Source organism: Dasypus novemcinctus, chromosome 5 (genome assembly GCF_030445035.2).
Source record: "Dasypus novemcinctus isolate mDasNov1 chromosome 5, mDasNov1.1.hap2, whole genome shotgun sequence".
NCBI classification, from domain to species: domain Eukaryota; kingdom Metazoa; phylum Chordata; class Mammalia; order Cingulata; family Dasypodidae; genus Dasypus; species Dasypus novemcinctus.
The window spans coordinates 22,730,690-22,755,984 of NC_080677.1; the positions used below are offsets into that span (position 1 = coordinate 22,730,690).

The window sequence follows — 25,295 nt, forward strand, 5'->3', positions numbered from 1 at the left end:
GGGTCCACCTTTCCTTCCACCCAGCACCGTCCTCTTTCCGCCCAAAAGCAAGCCTGCCCTACTTCTAGGCAACACTGCTCACTGTCACCCAAAGGAAAGAAGATGGAATCTTTTTGTTTCAATCTCAAGCACAAAGTTAGTACAAGTAACTCACTAGCTTCCTCCTGTGTTTTTGTTCACCTTTTACATCATAAAGGTAATAAATAGATGAAAACTTTGATAGATAAAAATAACAGATTTTATCATTACAAACCAATATAATTTTAAAAAAGGAATAAGAAATGAATAGCTTTGATTTTTATAGTTGAGGAAACAGAGGCCCAGGGAAATTAAGAGATAGTACACAATCACAAAGCAAACTGGAACGCAGAGCTCTGACCACCAATCCCGAATTTCCTCCTCTTGTTGCTCATCAGTCCAGGCAGAGCTAGACCAGCACTATTTTAGAACAACTTAAATTTCCTTAGTTGGTAGTCTCCTTCCTTCTAGCAGTCACTAACACAAGAAGGAAAACTGAACTTCTGTTTTTTATAGAGGAGAGAGTTAATCAACAACAGGTTGTTTAGGTGAGGGACAGACAAGTTATACGTTGGGAAGTCCTGAGCTCTTTCTTACTGTATTTCTCTAAGTGGGGATGTGATCAGAATGGAACATAGGATTTAAGACAGAGTAAACTTGAAGAAATCTAACAAACTAGTTAAAAGCCCAGCTCAAAACTTAAATAGGTCAAATAGTATATGCAAATGAACCAGCTACCATAAGAGAGACTATCAGTTGCTAAGGGTACCTACAATAAAATATGGAAATATTTAAATTAAAAGAGAAAGTCAGCAGGTACACACTACTTTTAGGTCGGAAAGTTATAAAAACGCTTTCCCAAGATATCTAGTGCCACCTGGTGGATTTATATGTGAAAAAATTTTAACAAGGAATAAAAAGTGCTGTTAACTGTTGCTGTGGCAGGAATCCTTCAAGTCCAGTTTATAGTTTACTCGTCCCTGTCCATGTGGTTTCCCTACAATCCAGCTCTTCTTGACTGCACCCTTTGACAGAAATTGCAAACTGTAACACCCCTTGTATAATTCAAATTATTGCTTCACACAGAAAACCAAAACTATTAGATTCTATTTCTTACATGATACCCACAATCTCCTAAGTATTCTACACACATGCTTTTCTCCCCTGACAATGGCAAAAGTCTAATTCTGTATAAGATTAATCCCATGACCTGAAGCTTAGATCCTATTTCTTCCCACTCTCATGACTTTTAGTCATCACTTATCCCAATAGCCCTAGTTCAGGCTCCCCACTGTCTCTATCTTCAAACTCCAGGCCTAGTAGAAGCTACCATTAGCATTTAAAGATGCTCAGTTCTCTCCTATCTTAACAAAATATCAACAAAATCCTTCTTTCAATCTACTGTTACCTCTGCAAGTAACCACCCTCCCTCTCTTCACCCCTTCCCAAACTCTGAGAGTTGTTCATGCTCTCATCCCTAACCTTCCACGCACTATAACCATTTGCAATCTAGCTTCTGCTCGAGCTAAGGCCACCAACGACTTCCTTGTAAATAAGTCCAACAGTCACTTATAGAGCCTCCTTCAACTTCTCTCTTCACTTGTCAACCATCCATGAAATTCTGTTTTCCTCTTTTGAGGGCTTCTCCTCTGTGGCCTGTCCTTTGAATGTTAGTGCTCCTTGTGGTTCTGCTCTCCTCACTTCCCCTGGCCATCACCTACTAACTCTATGCTGCAGTCCTTCAAATCTTGATCTCAACTTGAATGTCTCGCTTGAGCTCCAAACCCAGATCTTTGAAACATGTCTCCAGGCACCTAAAATTCAAAATTGGTTACAGCTTTTTTTTTTTTTAATTAAAACATCCCACCTCAGGTGGAATTGACTGGGAAGGGGCTGAGGGAACTTTCTGGGATGAAAGATAATGTTCTATATCTTAATAGAACTTTGGGTAACACAGGAGCATGCACTTGTCAAAAGGGGGAATGTACATTTTAGATTTATGCATTTCGTTGCATGTAAATCTTACCTCAGAAAAAGGAAAAAAAATAAACAACTAGTGCCTCTGGTTAAAGATACGAATACTAAAATATTTAAGGGAAAATCTACTGAGGTCTACAATATACTTTTTTTTTTAAGATTTATTTTTTATTTATTTCTCTCCCCCCACCCCCAACACCCCATTGTCTGCTCTGTGTCCATTTACTGTATGTTCTTCTGTGACTGCTTGTATCCTTATCAGCGGCACCAGGAATGTGAGTTTCTTTTTGTTGCATCATCTTGCTGTGTCAGCTCTCTGTGTGTGCGGCACCATTCCTGGGCAGGCTGTATTTTCTTTCGAGCTGAGCGGCTCTCCTTACAGGGCGAACTCCTTGAGCATGGGGCTCCTCTACACGGGGACACCCCTGCATGGCAGGGCACTCCTTGCGCGCATCAGCACTGTGCATGGGCCAGCTCCACACAGGTCAAGGAGGCCCAGGGTTTGAACCACAGACCTCCCATGTGGTAGGCGGACGCCCTATCCATTCGGCCAAGTCCACTTCCCTACAATATACTTTTAAAACCCTTCAAAATAAATAAGAGACTGAGAAATGGATAGAGGGATGGCCGGAAGGACGGCTAGATAGTAGACAGATAATAAAGCAAGTATAGTACAAAATCTTAAAGGTAAAATCTAGGTATGGGTATATAGGTATTCATTAAAAAATTCTTTCAACACTGCTGAATGTTTGGAATTTTCCACAGTAAAATGTAGGAAGGAAAAGTACTTTTTACCCCAAACACACACAACTGTTCCTCCTCCATGGTACCTTATTTCAGTGGCATCCCTGCAAGCCGAGCAAGGCAAAAATCTGGGCTTTACCTTGACTTCTGTTTTTCTGCCTCTTAGAGCCAAATCACCAGGGTCTGTGCTTCCTTCATCATCTCTCCATGTTGGGTCCTTTTCCCTATTCACGCTGTCATTCCCCATCATCTCTCAAGTGAAGAAACGCAGTTTCCTAACTAGTCCTCCTCAAGGATTGCCATGTTCCAATCCATTTCCCCCATGTCAGTCAGAATGATTTGTCTCCACTCCACCTGCCCCTCAACTCTAAGCTCTAGTTGTCCTGAAATACCTGCCAGCCTCTAAATGTGTCACCCTTTCGGAGGGCTAGGGGTGAGGAGGAGAACAGCACCCAGGCCACTGTATATGTTCTTCTCTTTATCTGGACTATTTTGTCTGCTTCCCCCTGGCTAATGTGGTTATGAGTTCAGAAGTTACCTCTTCCAGTCTCCACCTAAAACCCTCCCCACCCACACTCATGACTTGGTGCCCCATCAAGTTATACCCATGGGCCCTATGCTTTCTCCTATTATAGTACTGGATTGTACTTGCCTGTTATTTGTATTTTTCCTTACTAAACTAAAAGCTCCTGAGTGGAGGAGCTGTTTTCTGTGTTCCATTATATTCCCACTATCAGCACAGTGATTAGCATATAAGATGTGCACAACAAATCTTTGCTTAGCCAACTTATCAGTGAATCACTTGGACTAATTTTCATTAATCATTCCTATTGGAATGATTTTCATTTTCAGTCCTATGGGAAACCAAATCTATATTTCACAAAATGGAAACAAGAAAATAAAGAATAAGTTATTTTACTTACCAAAAAACCTTTTTCTTCAACACTTGAATTTACTTTACATTTTATTTTTAAATAAATGTGACCTTCCAAAGGAGATAAAAAGGGCACCTATGAAGAAAAAGGGTAAATTATTTTCAAAATGGTTTCAAAGTATGATTTTCTTAATAAAACATGTATAAACCATGAATAGATATTATGCCTTGAAAACATAGCATTTTCTAAAGCTAGAAGGTAGAGTAGGTGGCCAAAAAGCTGTTGGCTCCTAGCAACAAACACTTTTGAAGAATAAATCATTCAAGGTAGAGCCTGACATAAACAAAAACCCTACATTCCAAGTTAATATGGTAAATAAATCACAGGTTTAACAAGAGAATACATTTGTTTATCCATTTTCCATTAACAGGGAAATACAACAACCGGTATATTCACACAATGCAATATTATTCAATAATAAATAAACAATGATGTAGTAGTACATGAAACAACATGAATCTCAAAAACATCATGGTGAATAAAAGCAGCTAGACTCAAAAGAGTATATATTCTTTAATTCCATTTAAATGAAGTTCAAAAGCAGGCACAACTAATCTATGGTGATAGAAATAAGAACAATGGTTGACTATGGGGGTCGGAAGTGACTAGAAAGGAATGATGGAAATGTTCTATATCTTGCTAGGATATTGGTTATACAGGTGTATACATTTGACAAAACTCATTGAATTCTACACTAAAGGTCCTATATTTCACTGAATATATTTTTAATAACTTTATTGAATATACAATAAGCCGCACATATTACAGCTTAATGAGTATTGACATATCATTAACCCATGAAACCATGATGACCATAATAACAAACATTTCCATCACTCCTAAAAGCTTCCTTCTGTCTGTTTATAATTCTCCCTCTCTTTACCCCATCCTTAGACTACCACTGATCTTTCTGCCATAAAAGATTCTTTTTTACTACATGTAATTTTCACTGCAACAAAAAAATGAGGAAGACATCCTTAGTAACTTTATGTGTACACACATATACACATATATACAAATGCACACATATGATCTATCCCCAAGAAAACCAAGTTATCTAGACAGTATTATCTAACAGGTTATGCACAGATAAAAATGTAACCTTTAATTCAAGAGAAAATAAAAAAAGTCACTAGCAGATCCACAGATCTAGATGTTAGAGTTAGAAGACAAGGGCATTTCTATGTTAAATAATTTACGAGAGAAACCGGACCAAAAAGGGGTAAAAAGATGGACAGTCTAGCAGAGTAAAGTTTCTTAAAAAAAGAGCTTAATAAAAAATTTTAGAACTAAAATAAATCTGAATAGAAAAATTGATCAGATAGGCTTACCATCAGACTGGATAAGATAACTCAGGAAAAATGACAGATGAACTCAAAACTACTCAAAAGAACGGATCCAAAATAAAACCAAAGGAAAAAATAGAATTAAAAGAAAATCAAAGTGAAGTGGATGTGGCTCAGGTGATAAAAACTCTGCCTACCATATGAGAGGTCCCAGGTTCGATCCCTGAAGCCTCCTGGTGAAAAAGAAGAAGAAAAAGTGTGCCTGCGCTATGAGCCGAGTGCCTGAAAGGGAGCCCGCACGGTGAGCTGAGTGCCCACATGAGTGCCTGCGTGGCGAGCCAAGTATCTGCACGGCAAGCTGAGTGCCCCTGAGAGTGCCTGCCTGGCAAGCCAGTGCCCATGCAAGTGAGTCACGCAGCAAGCTCATGACACAGTAAAAGAGAGACGAAGGGGAGAGTCAAGGCGAAGCGCAGCAGAGACCAGGAACTGAGGTGGCACAATTGACAGGGAACCTTTCTGCACATCAGAGATCCCCAGGATCGAATCCCAGTGAATCCTAGAGGAGAAAGACAAGAAGAGAAGACAAAAAAGAGAAGTAGATACAGAAGATCACACAGCCAATAGACACAGGCAGCAAAAACAGCAGGGCAGGGGAGGGAGAGGGAAAGAAAAAAAATAAAATAAAAAGAGTGTCAAAGACCTGTTGGAAAAAAATTGGCCGACAGCCTAACATGCTTTTTAAGTGGAGTTCCAGAAAGATGAGACAACAGAGCAGGAGAAATATTTGACCAAATAATGGGTGAGAATTTGCCAAAACTGATGAAACATATCAACTGCATATTCAAAAAACTCAGTGAAATTCAGCAGGATAAATACAAAGGAACCCACATCTAGCAGTCTATACATAGTAAAAGTATTATTTAGAAATGAAGGCAATATAAAGACAATACTAGATAACAGCTAGAGAATCCACTGTTAGACCCATAAGAAATACTAAAGTAAGTTCTTCCTAAGAAGGGAATTATCCCAGATGAAAGTGCGGATCTGCAGAAAGGAATGAAGAACACCAGAAATGGTAAATATAAAAGATAATTCTTTGAGTTATATTTTAAATTTTCTTTTAAAGCTTGATTGGAGAAATCTAGACCCAGATTCAAAAAATGTCAGAACATCCTAGCAATGAGGTCAGAGTCTCGGACAACGTGTCTCACAGTCTTAGGTATATTGGGCAATTTCTACTACATGTACAGATAAGTTGGCCTTTGCTTTAGACATATTCAGAAAAGTTGCCTCCACAGACCCTTACCATTTAATTTAACAATCCTAATGTAAACTTTGGACTTTAGTTACTAAAAATATATCAGTATTGGTTCATCAATTATAACAAATATACCACACTAATACAGAATGTTAATAATAAGAGAAACTGGGAAGCGGACATGGACCAAGTGACAGAGCTTCCGCCTACCATAAGGGAGGACTTGGGTTCAATCCCTGGGGCCTCCTGGTGAAAAAGAAGAAGAGAAAGTGTGCTTGTGCGGCAAGCCAGTGCCCGCACAAATGAGTCACGCAGCAAGATGATCACGCATCAGAAGAGAGACAAGGGGAGAGTCAAGGTGAAGCACAGTAGAGACCAGGAACTGAGGTAGCACAATTGACAGGGTACCTCTCTCCACATCAGGGGTCACCAGGATCAAATCTGGTGAATCCTAGAGGAGAAAAAATGAGAAGACAAAAAGAGAAATAGATACAGAAGATCGCACAGCAAATGGACACAGACAGCAAAAATAGCAGGGCAAGAGGAGAGGAAGGGAGAAAAATAAACAAATAAATCTTTAAAAAAAAAAAGAAACTATGTGGGTATGAGGGTGGGGAGTACAAGGGAACTCTATACTTTCTGTGCAATTTTTCTGAAACCAAAAACTTCTCTAAAAAGTGTTTTTAAAAACTATTTACAAAAAAAAGAAAAAAATGATAGTGCATTGTGGGGGTTATAACAAAGGTAGAAGTAAAATTTAACTAGGTAGGTAAATGGAATTAGTTGTGCAAGGTTCTTACTGTTCAAGGTACAGCAAAGTGGCTAGTATTTCAAGGTAGACATTAATAGGTTAAGGACACATTTTATAACCCTTAGCAACTACTGAAAAAAGAATTCAAGGAGGTATAGCTAAAGTCAACAGAAGGGATAAAAAGGATTACTAAAAAATGCTCAATTAATCTAGAAGGCAGGAAAGGAAGGAAAAAGGAATAGAGAACAGATGGAACAAAGAGAAAACAAAGAACAAGATAGTAGACCAGGAGTTGGCAAACTTTTTTCTAAAGAAAAAACATATGCTTCATTGTTCTATTTGTTATAAATTCCCTTGCCTCTTTCTTTTCCATATATTGGCACTTTTAAGCTCCTTAAATTCTTTAGTTTCAACAATTAATAGAATTCCATTGCTTAGCCCAAAGAATGCTACTAACAAAAAGAATCTCAGAAAGATAAAGAGAAAATGTTTCCTCTCGCTCTACAACTGTGGTAAAGAAGACAATGTTCTTGGTTAGAAGCCAGTCCTAATAAAAAAGTGACCTGAGAATATATACAAATGGTCAGTCTTACTACCCTCTGCTGAGTGTGAACATTTATGTCTGGTAAAAATAACCTATAATCAGGATGACCATGTAATTATTAATATATAAAGATATTTCTGAAAGTAAAAGTGGTACTATTAATAATTATGCCAGGCCAACAGGCATAAACCAGTATAGCTTTGGGCATACCAGAACACCTATAACCTCAAACTTCTAAAATTCTGATTGTTTTACTTCATAATTTTTGTCCTAATAGTATTTAAATTGGAATCTATATTTCCTGGGAAGTATAAATCCTTGTGTGATTTGTTAAGTCAGAAGATGAGCTTTGGGGTGTCCTTCTCCCTTTATATGTAAAAGTATAATAAAATCTATGACTGTGTTTTGGTTCACTATTCAAAGAGTCCTGTGTCTTAGGAGATAGATTATTAAATTTCAGGATATCCAGTTTTATGTCATATGCTCATAAGCTCAAATAAGATGGCATTCTGCTAAATCTGTAGGGCAAACAGTATGGTTAAACCTCAATAGAAAATTCCATTCTGAAGGGGATCTCAGAGATAGCCCCTGAGACTGGTCAAGTATTACTGATCAAGGCACCATTAAAATAAGCAAACATTCCCTTGTGCCAATGGTATCTGGTAGGATGTAGGAAACTTGTCTATTCTCTCAGGCAATTAAGTAGGATTATTACATGGGAAAAGAAGATCTGGAATTTTCCCCACCAATATAAAGAACATCTAAACTATTTTAAATACTCTTCAATATCAACTACAAGCTATTAGAACAAATACTTGGTACCCCTGCCACTCATAAAAGCACATCTGAGGCAAATTTTATATATAAAGTGAATTACATTTGATATAGAAAGATTCTTTTAGAGCATTAGACACAATTTAAATTGAGTGATTCAATTTTGAACTCAAACACTTAGTTGACTATTTAAGTTATAATTTCAAAGGAATTATTAAGAGAATGGAAGTATACTTGAATTTTAATTTGTAGTGTACACAGAAAAAAGCAGCAGAGATGGAGAATCCCTGAGAAGCTGAGAGGCCCCAGAAGCCAGGGACTGGAATCAGCAGATCACAGAGGCAGGTAAAGAGGCCCCAAAGAGTCTGAGCGATAAGGCCCAGAGAAGCCAGAGGAGAGTGGACAGATGAGTCATATGCCTCATGCCCCACAGCTGAGCTCAAGGAAAATACAAGCCAGGAGTAGCAGCCTGCAGTCCAGACCCAGACCAGAGAGTCCATCATGGTGTCTTGCCACTTGGGGGCCAGAATCGCCCGTAACCGATCTTCCATGAGACAGCATGGGTCAGAAGCTGAGCCATGGACATTTTCACAGCTTCAGAACTCCTAAAGAATGTGGACTCAAGACTTCAATATCCAGAAAAATAGGTAGAGGACAGGCTGAAACAGCCTAAAAAAGATCTTCTAGGGTTTAGGACACCAGGCAAAGGCTGGGCACCATCAGAGGAGAGAGGGACAAAGGAGAGAAATCAACAACAGAACTGAGTTGAAACCAGCAGCAGCTCCTACCCGTACCTTCCCCCCACACTAAAGACACTTCAGAATTATCAGGCCTCTGGGTCTGCAGCTAAGACAAAGGGGGCTCCAGTGATGTACTATCTCAGGAAAGGGGAGAGAGAGGGACAAAGTCTAAGGCTGACTCAGCTTGACACACAATAGTGGTCTGCGGTGTCCCACAAGCCCTTCCAGGCCAGGAGGTACCACACACTGGTTTACCTGGGGAGCCAGGAAAGGACTGGAAAAATCCAACTCTTGCAACTTCCCTCACTTCTAGCTGGAAGTAATTGTTAAGGACGTCCCAGGAAAGGGGAGAAAGAGGGACACAGCCTAAGACTGACTCAGCCTTGACCCACAAAGTGAGTCTGCTGTGTCCCAGGAGCCCTTCCAGGCCAGGTGGGGTGGCACCACTGTTTGCCTTGGAGCCGGCCAGGGGATAAGGCCATACGACCCTCCCAGTCTCCTCCTTTACTAAAGGACTGACTGAGCATTGAGGACTCAAGGGAGTGGAAATATTTCCAAACCAGGAAAAGAGAGGAGGCTGCCAGAGAAGGCTGGAGATCTGTCTCCGAGAAAGTTTGAATTACAAGGCTCATTGCCTAGACAGGAAGTTCTAGCACATTGATCTGGTCTGTGTTGCACAGAGCTTCCAAAAAGCCCCATTTGCTGACAGACCAAGGAAGTGCATGCAAGAAAATTTTAAAAAGAGGTTTTTCCTTGCCTCTCTAGCCTCTGTCACCAAGGCCCTAGGAAGTGACTCTACAATCAATTTCTGGGTCCAGGGTCCAGCCTTGAGCAACCAGCAGGACAATCCTACCAATCCAGGTCAAGCCAAGAATCAAAGAGCGGTATAAGACACAGCGTCCTGCCACTAAATATTGAGCATCTGAGTAAATTACATCCTAATCACATGCCTAGATATCAGCAAAACATTATAAGCCATACTAAGAAAACAGAAGACATGGTCCAAGAAAAGGAATATATATCAAAGCCCTAGAAGAGATGCAGAATTTGAGAGAATTAGGGAGATGTGCACAAATGTCTAAAATCAAATTAATGAGTTAAAAGAAAATATGATCAGAGATAAATGACATCAAGAAGATATGAGCAAGCACAAAGAAAAATTTGAAACCCTGAACAGAAAAGTAACAGAGCTCATGGGAACTAAAGATGCAATAGGTGAGATCAAAAACACATTTGAGGGAAGCAGATTTGACCAAACGGTTACTGCGTCCACCTATCACACGGGAGGTCCAAGGTTCAAACCCAGGGCCTCCTGACCCAAGAGATGAGCTGGCCCAAGCACAGTGCTAATGTGCGCAAGGAGTGCCGTGCCAAGCAGGGATGTCCCCCTCGTGGGGGAGCCCCATGAGCAAGGAGTGCACCCCATAAGGAGAGTCGCCCAGTGTGAAAAAAGTGCAGCCTGCCCAGGAATGGCACCGCACACACAGAGAGCGGATGTAGCAAGATGACACAAGAAAAAAGAGACACAGATTCCAGGTGCCAATGACAAGAATACAAAAGCAGACACAGAGGGAAGCAGATTTGGCTCAACGGACAGAGCATCCGCCTACCACATGGGAAGTCCAGGGTTCAAACCCAGGGCCTCCAGACCCGTGTGGTCAGCTGGCCCTTGCTCAGTGCTAATGCACATAAAGAGTGCCACACGTGGGGGTGTCCCCCTCGTGGGGGAGCCCCACACACAAGGAGCGCACACCATTTAAGGAGAGCCACCCAGCACAAAAAAGCGCACAACCTGTCCAGGAGTGGCGCCAAACACACAGAGAGCTGACGTAGAAAGATGACGCAACAGAAAGAGACACAGATTCCCAGTGCTGCTGACAAGAACATAAGTGGACACAGAAGAACGCACAGCTAATGGACACAGAGAGCAGACCACTGTGTGTGGGGGGGGGGGGGGTTGGGAAGGGGAGAGAAATAAATCTTAAAAAAAAAAGTGGACACAGAAGAATGGACAGCAAATGGACACAGAGAGCAGACAACTTGGTAGGGGCAGGGAAGGGGAGAGAAATGAAAATAAGTAAGTAAATAAATCTTTAAAAAAACACAAAAACATATCCGAGGCATGAAACAGCAGACTTAAATGACAGAAGAAAGAATAAGTAATACCAAAGACAGAACAGCTAAAATTGAAGAGAGGAAAGACTAGAAAAAAGTGAGCAACTCAGAGAGTTGAATGACAACACAAAACAACATAACGTGTCTCTTCAGAAGGAGAAGAGAAGGGAAAAGGTGCAGAAAGAGTATTTGAGGAAATTATAGCTAAAAATTTCCCAACTCTCACAAAAGAAATGAACTTACATGTCCATAAAGCACACAGTACCCCAATCAGAATAAATCTAAACAGATCTACACTAAGACAGAATGTCAAATGTCAAAAATAAAGAGAAAATTCTCAGAGCAGCAAGGGAGAAGCAAAGCAATAGTTACAAGGGACATCCAGTAAGACTGGGTGCAGATTTCTCTTCAAAAACCATGGAGGCAAGAAGACAGTGGTATGATACAATTAGGATACTGAAAGAGAAAATCTGCCAGCCAAGAATTCATATTTGTCCTTCAAATATGAAGGTGAGTATAAAATATTCACAAACACACAGAAACTAAGAGAGATTGCAAAAAAGAATCCACCTTTGCAGGAAATATTAAAGGGAGCCTTAGAACCTGAAAGAAAAAGACAAGAGAGACAGATTTGAAGGAGAGTATAGAAGAAAGAATAGCAATAAGGAAAACCAAAAGAGTAAAAAGACAAAAATAAGATATGACATGAAAACCAAAGAATAAAATGAAGGAAGTAAATGTGCATTTACAATAATATCAATGAATGTGAATGGATTAAACTACCCAAACAAAAGATACAGGATGACAGAATGGATAAAAAAACATGAGCCATCCATAAGCTTACAAGAAACTCACCTCAGACCCAGGGATACACACTGGCTGAAAGTGAAAGGTTGGAAAAAGATACTTCATGCGAATAATAACCAGAAAAGAGCAGGGGTAGCTATACTAATATGAGACAAAACAGACTGTAAATGCAAAAAAAATTTTAAGAGTAACAGAAGGCCATTATATATTGATAAAAAGGGACAATGCACCAGGATGATATAACTGTCATAAATACCTATGCACACAACCATGGTACTCCAAAATACATGAGACAAACTCTGGGAAAACTTAAGGGAGAAACAGACATCTCTACAATAATTACTGGAAACTTCAACACCCAACTCACATAGTTAGATAGAACAACTGGACAGAAGATCAACAAGGAAACAGAGAACCTGAACAATATGATAAATGAGTTAGACCTAAAAGATATATACAGAACACTGCAATCCCAACTCAGCGGGTTATACTTTCTTCTCAAGTGCCCACAGAGCTTTCTCCAGGATAGACTATATGTAGGACACAATGGAGCTCTCAATAAATATAATTAGATTGAAATTATACAAACCACGTTCTCAGATCATAATGGAATGAAACTGGAAATCAATAATAGACAGGAAAAGAGTAATTTGCAAAAGTTTGGAGGCTGAACAAAACACTCCTAAATAATCAGTAAGTGAAAGAAGAAATTGCAAATGAAATTAGTAAATATATTGAGAAAAATGAAAATGAGAACAGAACATATCAAAATTTACGGGATACAGCGAAGGCAGTCTTGAGAGGGAAATTTATAGCCCTAAATGCCTATATTAAAAAAGAAGAGAGATGTAAGCTAAAAGACTTAACTGAAAACTAGACAAACTAGAAAAAGAACAGTAGACCAGTCGCAAAGCAAGCAGAAGGAAAGAAATAATAAAGATTACAGTAGAAATAAATGAAATTGAAAACAACAACAAAAAAAAAAAAATTAGAGAAAATCAACAAAACCAAAACCTGGTTCTTTGAGAAGATCTGTAAAATTGACAAACCCCTAGCTAGCCTAACAAAGAAAAAAAGAGAGAAGATGCAAATAAATACAATCAGAAATGAATGGGGGAAGTTATAACTGAGCCCAAAGAAATAAAAAGAATCATACTGTATGCCAACAAACTAGACAACCTAGATGAAATGGACAAATTCCTAGAAATGCACAAACAACCTACACTGCTGTTACAAGAAATACAAGAACTCAACAAACCAATCACATTTAAGGAGATTGACTCTGTCATCAAAAATCTCCCAGCAAAGAAAAGTCCAGAACCAGATGGCTTCACAGGTAAATTCTACCAAGAATTTTGAAAAGAATTAACACCAATCCCATTTGAACTCTTCCAAAAATTGAAGAGGAGGGAAATTTAACCAACACATTTTATGAAGCCAACATGACCCTAATACCAAAGCCAGATAAAAATAGTATAAAAAAATTACAGCCCAATCTCTCTAATGAACATAGATGCAAAAATTCTCAACAAAATAATTGTAAATAGACTCCAACAGCATATCAAAAGACTTATACATCACGACCAAGTGGGATTTATTGCTGGTATGCAAGGCTGGTTCAACATAAGAAAATCAATCAACACAATACACCACATGAACAAACTGAGGGGGAAAAAAAACCATGATAATCTCAAAGGAGGCAGAAAAGGCATTTTAAAAAATTCAGCATCTTTTTTTGATACAAACACTTCAAAAGATAGGAATAGAAGGAAAATTCCTCAATATGATAAAAGGCATATATGGAAAGCCCACAGCCAACATCATACTCAATGGGAAAAGGTCGAAAGCTTTCCCTCTAAGATCGGAATAAAGACAAGGATGCCCACTGTCACCACTGTTACTCAACATTGTACTAGAAGTTCTAGCTAGGGCAATTAGACAAGGAAAAAAAATTAAAGGCATCCCAATATGAAAAGAGGAAGTAAAACTCTCACTGTTTGTGGATGATAAGATCCTGTACTTAGAAAATCCTGAAGTATCCACGACAAAGCTACTTGAGCTAATAAACGAGTTCAGCAAAGTGGCAGGGTACAAGATCAACATGCAAAGACTGGTAATGTTTTTGTAGACCAGTACTGAACAATCTGAGGAGGAAATCAGGGGGAAACTCCATTTTCAATAGTAACAAAAGGAGTCAAATTCCTAGGAATTAATTTAACCAAAGAAGTATAGGCCCCATATGCAGAAACTACAAAACAATGCTAAAAGAAAATTTAAAAGACCTAAACAAATGGAAAGATATTGCATGTTCATGGATTGAAAGAATAAATACTGTGAAGATGTCAGTCTTACCCACTGACTTATAGATTCAATGCAATACCAATCAAAATATCAATAGCTTACTTTACAGAATTAGAAAAGGCAATTACCAAATTCATTTGGAAGGGAAAATGCACCCAATAGCCAAAAGCCTTCTAAAAAAGTAGAGCAGCATGGGAGGGATTTCACTGTCCGGCCTTGAAACATATTATAAAGCTACAGTGGTCAAAACTCATAGTACTGGCATAAAGATAGACAAATCAATCAGTGGAATAGAATTCAGAACCCAGAAATAAACCCTAACCTATACAGTCAACTGGTTTTTGAAAAACCTACCAGGTTAATGTTAATAGGACAAAACAGTCTCTTTAACAGATGGTGCTGGAACTACTGGATATCTATAACCAAAAGAATGGAAGAAGACACCTCACTCCCTATACAAGAATCAACTCAAAATGGATCAAAGACCTAAACATAAAAGCTAGAACCATAAAAGTACTAGAAGAAATGTAAGGCAACATCTTCAAGACCTTGTAGTAGGTGGTGGTTTCTTGGACCTTATACCCAAAGCACATGCAACAAAAGGAAAAATAGAAAAATTGGGACCTCTCAAAAGTAAATACTTTTGCTCCTCACAGGACTTTGTCAAAAGGGTGAAAAGGCAGCAAACTCAATGGGAGAAAATATTTGGAAATCACGTACACAATACGGGTTTAATATCCAGGATATATATAAAGAGATGTTACAACTCAACAGTAAAAAGATAAATGACCCAATTAAAAAATGGGCAAAAGAGTTGAATTTGACCAAAGAAGAAATACATATGGCAAAAAAAAAAAATCAACATCACTAATGATTAGGGAAATGCAAATCAAAACTACAATGAGATATGATTTCACACCTATCTATTGGCCACTATTAAAAAGACAGAGAATTACAAGTGTTGGAGAGGCTGTGGAGAGATAGGAACATTTATTCACTTTTGGTCGGAATGCAGAATGGTACAGCCACTGTGGAGGACTGTTTGGTAGTTCCTAAAGAAGATGAATACAGACTCTCCATGTGACCCTGCAATACCACTAGTGGGTATATATACCCAGAAGAACTGAGAGCAGTGACACAAATAGACATCTCCACACCAATGTTCACAGTGGCGTTAATCATGATTGCCAAAAGTTGGAAACAACGCAGGTGTCTATCAACCGATGAATGGATAAACAAACTGTGGTCTATTCACATGATGGGAGTATTATGCAGCTGTAAGAAGAAATGAAGTCATAAAGCATGTGACAACGTGGATGAACCTGGACGACATTATGTTGAGTGAAGTAAGACAGGATAAATACCATATGATTTGCATTACTATGAACCAAATATATTGTGTAACATATTGTATGATTCAAAAAAAAATTTATAGGTATCCAGTACATTTAATTGAGAACTGTATGTTTTTATTCAACTGTTTTCTTTTTAGTTTTTGTTTGTATTTTCAATTATTAAATGTACAAAATAAAGTTTAAAAAAATTGTGTGATATTTTGAATTTAAATGGTAGCCAAAAAGCTTTCAAAAGAGCGAAGAGTTCATGTTTAAGATATGTCATCAAAATCTCTTTCATTTTAGAGATTATTGAAATCTCTTACATACATAGAAATTGGCCATGTGACAAACTGAGTAAGGAATACAGTTCATGAACTCTAGTTCTTAGGTTTATCTAAGTTGACATTTTTTTAGATTAAAAATTACAATGTCCAGCATTTTGTTAAGTAGCATTTCTATATACAAACAGAATGTTTGCACTTGATCTTCACGAGGATATTATAGACTCTTGAAACCCGGATGCATATGACACCATGGATCAACCTGGAGAATATTATGCTGAGAGAAATAAGCCAGACACAAAAGGACAAATACTGTATGGTCTCACTAATATGAACTAAATACAATGAGTAAAGTCACAAAGATAAACTCTAGAGTATAGGTTCCTAGGAGACAGAATATGGGTTGAGAATGGGAGGTGATGTTTAATGTACGTAGAATTTGTAATAAGATTTACTGTAAAAGTGTGGAAATGAATAGGGTTGATGGTAACAACCAACACTGCTGATTTATAAATGTGATTGTGGCTGAAGAGGGTAGTCTAGGAATGTAAATATAAAAGGAAGCTAGAGAACAATCTAGGGAATGTATAACAATGATTTCAGTGGTGGATGAAGATTGTGGTTAGTAGTATAAACATAAGAATGTTCTTTTACAAAGTGTTAAGAATATGATAATACACAGGAAAATTATAATAAATATAACTTATGGACAATAGTTAACAGTAATATTATAATATTTTTGAATCAATGGAAAAGAAGGTATTATTAATACATCAATTCTAAGGGATAACAATAAAGGGATATAAGGGGAGTAGGGGTTTTTCCTTCTCAAGTAATGAAAACGTTCTAAAATAGAATGAAGTGATGATTGTACAATTCTGTGATGAAAATGAGAGCCACTGAGTATACACTTTGAATGTATTGTACAAGACATGGAATTGTATAATACACTGAGCCCTGTGGTGGAAGATAAACTGGTTAACAGAACAAATATGAGAACGTTCTCTCATGAACCATAACAAATATATAATACAAATGTAAGATATGAACTATAGTTAGTAGTAATACTTTGAGGATGTTCTTTCATAGTTTGTAACAAATGTTTCACAACAATGCAAGATGGTAGTGGTGGAGTGATGTGTGGGAGCCCTCTGTGATGATATGCATGTTTGTTTTGTAAGTTCACAACTTTTATTATATACCTATTGTTTATTTATGTTCATGTATGAATAATAAACTTCAATAAGTTTTTTAAATCAAAGATTCTTCTAAAATATACTATATTTAATATAGCTTTAGTATTAAATGCATTTTAATGTCAAAATTAATAAGCAATGTATCATCTCCACAGCAACACACCTATTAGTCAATTGAGACCATAAGAGTTTTCTACTTTTATTTAAAAATATCACTGATTACTTTTTTAATATACGGAAGGTCAAAATATAGAATAATTTTTAGTTTCAAATGTAAATACTTATTTGGTATTCTAATATTGAGAAAATAAATATTGAAGTTACTATAGAATCTTAAAAAAAAAATCATGACAGGGAAGAAAGACTATAGAAAAGAAATCCAAATACCAGACATGCATGGAAAAAAAATAAAATATAGAAAAATTTTAAAGTAAGCTTTGAAGAAATATGATAAAATAGATATATGAAATATGAGAAAATAGATGCCCATCTCCAAGAGCCTAAAGAAAGAATAATGTACAGAATATTATTAATTATTTAAAATAACCAAGAAGATATGAGAGTGGTTAGTGAAACAAATACATGTGGGCCAAAAACTAAGGATTTATTTTTAAGGTCATTAGTTTCAAGCAAAGAAAATATGGCAACCTTTTCCTGGAACAAATAGCCCAGTAGCTCTCGCTCTTTTACATCATAATTTATCTAAAACACACAAAATAAAAGACAAAGAGAAAAAAAAAGACCCAGGGTCACTCTATTTGTTAAACTAGATGAATTATTAAATAAAAAGCTACAAGGAACTTAAAATTAACATACTAAAATGCATTATATAAAATTTCAAACATAGTCTATTTGTGCATTAACTACAGAAAAATATTTCATAGAATTTTTTTTCCACATCAGACAGGCAATGTGCCAATGTCATAAAAAGGTTTGAGGGAGGCACATCTCGCATAAATGTTTGAATACCCATTCATCATACTTATGAACCACAAAAGGATCTCATAGAATTTTAAAGTTAGATTGCTTTAATCTAATCTAATATTCTACACTGGAAAAATAAGACCCTAGAGAAATGAAATGACTTCTCACAAACTTAAAGCCTAAATTACTAGAGCAAGCAAATACGAGAAACTATGCCTCCTGATTTCTGTATTTCACCATCTCTACATTCTTACTACAGAAATCAGTTACAATGTTTTAAAGCACCACTATTTTATATAGTGCCGTAGTTAACCCAAAGAGTTTGCTTCTATTCATTACTTCTTAAAATGGTCTGGTTAGCTATTGGAAAAGTTTAATTACATACCACATTATGGTGACAAAGCACTCAATAGTGATATCATGCAAATCTGAATTTTGAAGCTTTTAATTTAAGGAGGGGAGGATGGGAGTAATGTTACCTACTTTTCTGTCTTGTCAAAACTAAATCCACAAAATACTGCTCATTTCAAAACATCAATTCAAATGGGCAAGATACTATGTTTAAAGTTGTAAACCTAATATTTAACCCAAGAAGTAATACTTCTATAGTCCAAAGTAACACTTAGAAAAATAAGCCAGCATACACTATCCTGAAGATTTAATTATTAAGATACAAGAGAGAAAGACTTCTAACATCAAAAAGGTATACCATTTAGGTATACCTATGCACAGTTAAAATGTACAATTCTAAGAACATGCATTTTCAGGCAAAAATTTCAAATACTTAAAAGCACCATGTCCTTTCTGTTGACCTAATTTTTCTAAAACAAACAAAAAGACAACAACAGAAAAACCCATACCTTTATAAGTAAAGTTGGATTACCTTGTCAAGAGCAAACTTAGTGTTTCCTACTGAAGATAATGACAGTGTGTAAGATCCAACAAGGGCAAAGTTGCTGGTGCGTACAGCATTGAGACCTCCTGGACTGGCCATAACTGCAAAGAAAGAAGAAATGTTTAGTTCAAAGTGACTTTTATAAGTGTAAATAATTCCTCTCCCTTGGCCCAGTAGAAAGAAATTAAATTGCCTGGAAGGAAACTGCCTTATTTTCTTCTGTCTTTAAATATGGGGGAGAAACAAAGGAAAACATCAACATGTTTCCTAATGAAAGAAAACTGTAAAGTATTTTATATTTAAGTGAAGTACTAGCACTCCTTAAGAAGTGGGACAGATGTGTTTTTAAAAAAACACAGAAGCTGAAAATGTGTGCATATAAAGAAATTTTCCAACTAAGAGATATGGAAAAGACATCATTGCTATTTATAATCTGTGGTGACTGAATTAGCAGCAGAGACTATCTCTGCGTAGTTCTGCTTAGTTACTCCCTTGTGTTATAGAGATCAAGAGCTCAAAGATGAATAAAACCAGCTTTATCCCAACCTCTTTAAAAAACTGAGGGCTAAAGTCATTCTAGAGAAAGCCTTTCCTACAGTTTGGCAGTTTCTCAAAAAATTATCCATAGATTTGCCATATGACCCAGCAATACCACTGCTGGGTATATACCCATCAGATCTGAAAACAAGGACACAAACCGATATATGTACACCAATGTTCATAGCAGCATTGTTCACCATCGCCAAAAGTTGGAATCAATCCAAAAGTCCATCAACAGATGAGTGGATCAATAAAATGTGGTATATACACACAATGGAATACTACTCAGCTGTAAGAACCAATACACTACAATCGCACGTGATAACATGGATGAACCTTGAGAATCTTATGTTGAGTGAAGCAACCCAGGCATTGAAGGACAAATACTATATGACCTCAATGATATGAAATAAGTTAACTGCCTCAGAGAGCTAGAGTCTGGAAAAGTGGCTTACTGGAAATCAGGGGGTGGAGGAAGGATGTGAGTTAATGTCTGTAGGGGTGGAATCTGTGATGAGCTGGGGGTAAGTATGAGCACAAAGAAGGGACAAAATGGGGGCAAGGGGTTACCTTCGGGTGGGGTTTTCTGGGTTTGAGGGGGGCTGGGGATGGGAAGAGGGGTAATATGGTCCAAGAAATAGGTGGGAGGGAGGGGCAACATACAAACATGGGAGAGTGCCAGAAGTTCATTGAGAACTAAATGTTGAGTAAAACGTATCAAAGTATAAGTAGGAGGGTTACCTGGTTAGGACGCTCAGGGGGTATGGTCTGATGCGGGAGGACTCCGGAGGGAATAGCTGAAGGCTCATTTTGCCAAGGTGGGTTCTACCATTGGGTGGGGTGGACCCATATCCTGGGGAAGGCCTAATGCCGTCGAATAGAGAGAACTGTATCTCTCGTGAGAAAGGACGGCTCCCAGGGCATTAGATTGGCAAGCGTTGTGGGCCCTAAGGGGAGGGGAAAATGGACGTGCAATGGATGGAACAAAGGTAAATAAGGGGGCAAAAGAGGAGTTATGTGAGAGTACATGAGGATGAATATAAAACAGCTAATATTACACCAAAAACATATAGGGGATGACAGACTAATAATGAAAACCATAAGACAAAACATAGGATAACTAAAAAATTTAGAAAACTGTACAACCTAAAGTATGGACCACATAGTAAGCACAAATGTTACCTTGTTTGAAAACTATAGTTTCGGAATCTGTACATCAGTTTCAGGAAATATGATATGAATAAGTTAAAAGATTATTGCTGTGGAAGGGAAAAGGTTTTATGGTGGATCTGGGGAAATACTGTATATTGTATATATGAATTTTGGTGATCTAAGACTCTTCTGAAGCTGACATTATGTTGGTATTCACTTTACGGGAAGTTTTGGATCACAGAGTGGTTCAACAATGGCAGCGGAGGAATACTGATATGGGATGTTATTGACAGGATATATATGGTTGACAGGGAGTTATACAGGGCATATGCCCAGGGTATATGGTAATATCTATATATACTCATAGTGGAAACAATTAAAAACAACAGCTGGGGGGGTACTGGGCTCCTGGCCGGGGGGTCACTGTTGTGGGCCCTGGGAGAGCAGCGGCAATCCTCCAGGTGCAACGGCAAGAACCAGGAAGGAAGGAGGGCCCAACAGTGGGCTCTTGATACTAATGGCTACACTTTTGAGCCTATGCACCTGCAATAAGAACAAGGCCTAGAGTAGCATTGTGCCTGGGGGTTTCCTCCTGACAGCCCTCATGTTACTCAAATGTGGCCACTCTCACAGCCAAACTCAGCGTGTAGATGTGATGCATTCCCCCCAGCGTGGGACACGACACCCGGGGATGAGCCTCCCTGGCACCGAGGGATCACTACCACATACCAGCTGAAGAAGCAACTAGAAAATGACCTTGAATTAAAGACTCAATGCAGAACAGCAGAATATACCTATCTACATATAATAACATGACTTCGGGAAGCGGTTTGACCTAATGTAAGGGGGAAATGGAAAAGAGAAATGAGATTATAAGGCTGTGAGTCTCTAAAAAAGAGTCTGGAGGTTGTCAGAAGGAATACCCCTATGTACAACTGAACAGAGTCTAAGAGACAGATAAGGTAGATACAACCCCAGGTATTGGTTCTTTTGAGGGATAAAGAGACCCACGGGTTCTATGGTCATGGCAGAAGGGGTTCACTGCCATGACAGATGGCCCTTCTTTGGAGCTGGTGTTTCTGCGTGATGGAAATGGACTCAGAGGGGATCTCTTTTCACAAGACTTGCATGCTACTTTATTGGAATTGTAGTTGGTGCTGGGTTTAAGATATATGTAGGGGATTTGAATCTCTGGACTGATAATATGACACCCAGGCCCAGAGCCTCAACAGACTTCAGCTCCTACACTTTGACTTACTGGACTTACTCCACTCAGCTAACATGGAGTTGAAGAAGGTCAACCACCACAACATGGAGCCTAGAGTGTCTACAACTAGAAGCGGGAAGAGTGCATCCAGTACCCATGTGGAATCTAAGCCCTCACTTGACATAGGTGTGCAATGGACACAACCAATCCAATGTCCACAGAGAAAATGTGGAATGGGTGTGGGAACGGTAGCCATGGGGGCTGCTGGGTGTGGGGAACGGGAGGAAAAGATGAGATGTGGAGGCGTTTTCGGGACGTGGAGTTGTCCTGGATAGTGCTTCACGGACAATTACGGGACACTGTAGATCCCCCCAGGGCCCACTGGATGGAACGTGAGAGAGTCTGGGCTATGATGTGGACCATTGACTATGGGGTGCAGTGATGTTCAGAGATGAACTTACCAGGTGCAATGGATGTATCACGATGATGGGAGAGAGTGTTGCTGTGGGGGGAGTGGGGGGCGGGGGCGGTGGGGTTGAATGGGACCTCATATATTTTTTTTAATGTAATTAAAAAATAATAATAATAAATAAATATTAAAAAATAAAATAAAAATAAAAAATAAAAAAAAAGAGAAAGCCTTTCCTATTTTATCAGTAGCCCAGGTCCTAGTAAACTAGGAAGACACTTTTCTGAATTGGTACAATGTCAGTCATGATCCAAGAAGGTAAAAGAAGTGAGCGCCACACCATGTTCCCATAATCCTGTACAGTATGGATAGCACAAAATATATCTGTAAAAAATACAAGTTTGTGTGACAAGTACTGCTACCTGCTGCAATTTTCAAGTGATCTGGTATCAGTGCACTGCCTGCTAGAGCCTGGATGGTGTGGTGACTGATAGGTTATGGTGCTGTCTGATCAAGGGGCAATGAGACAGCAGGCTCTTCTGACCAGTAATCTTATGTTACTAAAAATCATGTACAGAAAATATTACTCCAAGGGAGACTAAGGGAAACACTAATAAGTCAAGATGACCTCCAAATATTACTGTGCAACGGTTTAGTTAATTTCCTTAGAGTTTCAAATAGTTCAAGATCACTCACCTGAAGAATGAAGATTGCTTTTCTGAAAAAAATGTGAAGAAGAAACAAGTTGTTTGATTTATCTGATGCAAAGATTCAAATATTTGATGCCACTACAAAGACTCCATTTTAGAAAATATTTTCCTACATACATATCAAGATTTACACATACATACACACACACACACAGACACACACACACCACAACCCCACCCATCAGTATATTTTTAAGATTTCCAGAATGCTAATGTAACCAATTTGTAATCCTATGTATGAAGCAAAGATTTCTTAAGGAAGCTCAATTTTTTCAAAAGTTCTACTTACTGTGGTTATAGATGTCAGGAGTCGCTTGGGAGTAATAGCCTGGAAGGAAAAATAGCTTAGTATAGGGAATCAGATGTGGCTCAACTGATAGAGCATCTCTCTACCATATGGGAGGTCCAGGGTTCAGCACCCAGAGCCTCCTGACCGATTTGGTGAGCTGGCCACACCGTGCTGTGCAGGGGTGTCCCCCATGTAGGGGAGCCCCACATGCAAGGAGAGCTGCCCCGCACGAAAAAAACGCAGCCCACCCAGGAGTGGCGCCACACACATGGAGATCTGATGCAACAGAAGGAGACAGATTCTCAGTGCCGCTGACAAGAATGCAGGCGGACCCAGAATAACACACAGTGAATGGAAAAGAAAGCAGATGGTGGGGAAGGGGGTAGAAATAAATTTTTTAAAAAATTGCTTAGTATAGTTAATATTAAACTTTATGATTCATAGGTTAAAACCAACCTTGAGATACTCCCACATATAAAATAATTCTTAAATATGAATATGAAATACTTGGATACTGTATTAAGGCTTTACCTACATTGCTTATCACTTTTTTGTTAGGAATAAAAAAAAAATTTAATGGCTTAGAATTAGGACAAAAGAGCAGAGACTGGAAGATTCTATTCCCTATACTTGCACAGTAACCACACCATTCTCACCTACTGGTTTAGAGAACTTAGAGAATTCAGGGAAAAGCCTTGAGGGGAGTTTTAAGAGGTTAGAAAATTTAGTTGTCAAATAAGTACACAGATAATAGAATTATTTGGTCTAAGTGTATCAAGAACTTATACTCAGGGTCGTAATTACTCACTATAAGTTTACTTTCAGTATTCATACCTATTAAATGTAGTAAGTAGAATCTGGGGGAATAAAAATAATTTAAAAACTTCATATTCATTAAAAATTATACATAAAACACTACTATAATGATATCTATTATTTATGATTAGAATACTTTTATTTGGTTTCTTTAATTCTCACCTTGGACTTGTATGGTTTCTTCTTTTTATCAGGGCCTAAGGGATCTTTCTTTTGTACCTACAAACCAAAAGCAAGATTAGTTTTAAAATCCGAACTATCTTTAAGAAAGCATACTACTGGTTATTTTAGGATGCATTAACTGCTTACCAAACTGTACACTTCAATAGTTATTTCAAAGTCATTGGACACATCTTGCCTAGAAAAATAAAGAATTGAATAAAACTGTAAGAAAAACTGCAAATTATGCCATTAAAAATGATACCATGAATACTGTTTCAACGCTCAGAAAGTAAACTCACTGTTTTTAATTAATGATAAGTTACAAACAATTAAATATAAAAATTCATAAGAAGTCTATCTTTGCCCGTAATACAAATCAGAAAGTTTCCTGTCATTCAAGTATTTTCCAATTCAAATAAATTTTTTTCAAGCTATACTTTAACTCTAGTTTCAAAATAAATCTGTGATGCTAAACATAAGTGTCTTTTCATTAAGATTGAAGATTACATATATTATGAGATTTAAAGCATAGAGGTAAAAAATCATGGCCCAAATTAAATATATCTTAATTAATATTATAATAAATTTATAATATATATCTTTAAAATATTACATAAAATATAACTTCAAAATATTAAATACCTATGATCAAATGGAAGAAATGTGCTACAGAATGGTAGGAAAGAGCAGAGACATATAAAAGAGTTAAACCAAGAAATTGAAAAGTGGATTGTTTGTCCAAATATAAAGAACAAACATTATGCATTTTAAAGGTTATAAACAGCACCTGCGTGCTTAGAATGTATTACCTCTATTAAAAGAAAAATGTGTTTTAACCATCAAAAGCCTAATTCACTTACAGAGTAAATGTAGTGGTGAATGTCAGAGCATCACCATTAAGAGAGTTTGAAGTACTTGCTAATGGTGTGGCCACCATATTTTCAGCTCCTGCTTTTAGTATAATTAAGTAGTAGTAATTTGCTGCATCTGCAAGAAGTAATCACATTACATAATTAGCACAAGCAAAACAAAATCAGCATTTTAGAAGAACAAAGGAATAAAGTAATGCTGCAACCAATCAATATAAAATTTATTCTCAAAATACCAAAATCAACTTTTCAGATACA

The 25,295-nt window shown here is 37.8% G+C and overlaps 1 protein-coding gene and 1 non-coding gene across 3 annotated transcripts in view; both read right to left on the reverse strand.

The window, feature by feature from the left end:
- Positions 1-25,295, reverse strand: part of ANLN (anillin, actin binding protein) — a 70,072-nt gene that overhangs the window by 14,510 nt on the left and 30,267 nt on the right. Inside the window, exons 15-22 of one of the 2 annotated variants that reach the window (XM_058296777.1) lie at positions 25,029-25,155; positions 24,316-24,364; positions 24,169-24,225; positions 23,191-23,229; positions 22,888-22,909; positions 18,872-18,984; positions 17,713-17,766; positions 3,663-3,749 (exon numbers count right to left, since the gene is read on the reverse strand). In XM_058296777.1, the coding sequence (XP_058152760.1) occupies positions 3,663-3,749; positions 17,713-17,766; positions 18,872-18,984; positions 22,888-22,909; positions 23,191-23,229; positions 24,169-24,225; positions 24,316-24,364; positions 25,029-25,155 (548 nt within the window). The remainder of the gene's footprint in view (positions 1-3,662; positions 3,750-17,712; positions 17,767-18,871; positions 18,985-22,887; positions 22,910-23,190; positions 23,230-24,168; positions 24,226-24,315; positions 24,365-25,028; positions 25,156-25,295) is intronic. The other variant, XM_004454262.4, reaches the window with a different exon arrangement.
- On the reverse strand, positions 17,962-18,065 carry LOC111763162 (small nucleolar RNA U13). Its single transcript, XR_002796078.1, has one exon. It is a non-coding gene; the product is annotated as a small nucleolar RNA U13 (small nucleolar RNA).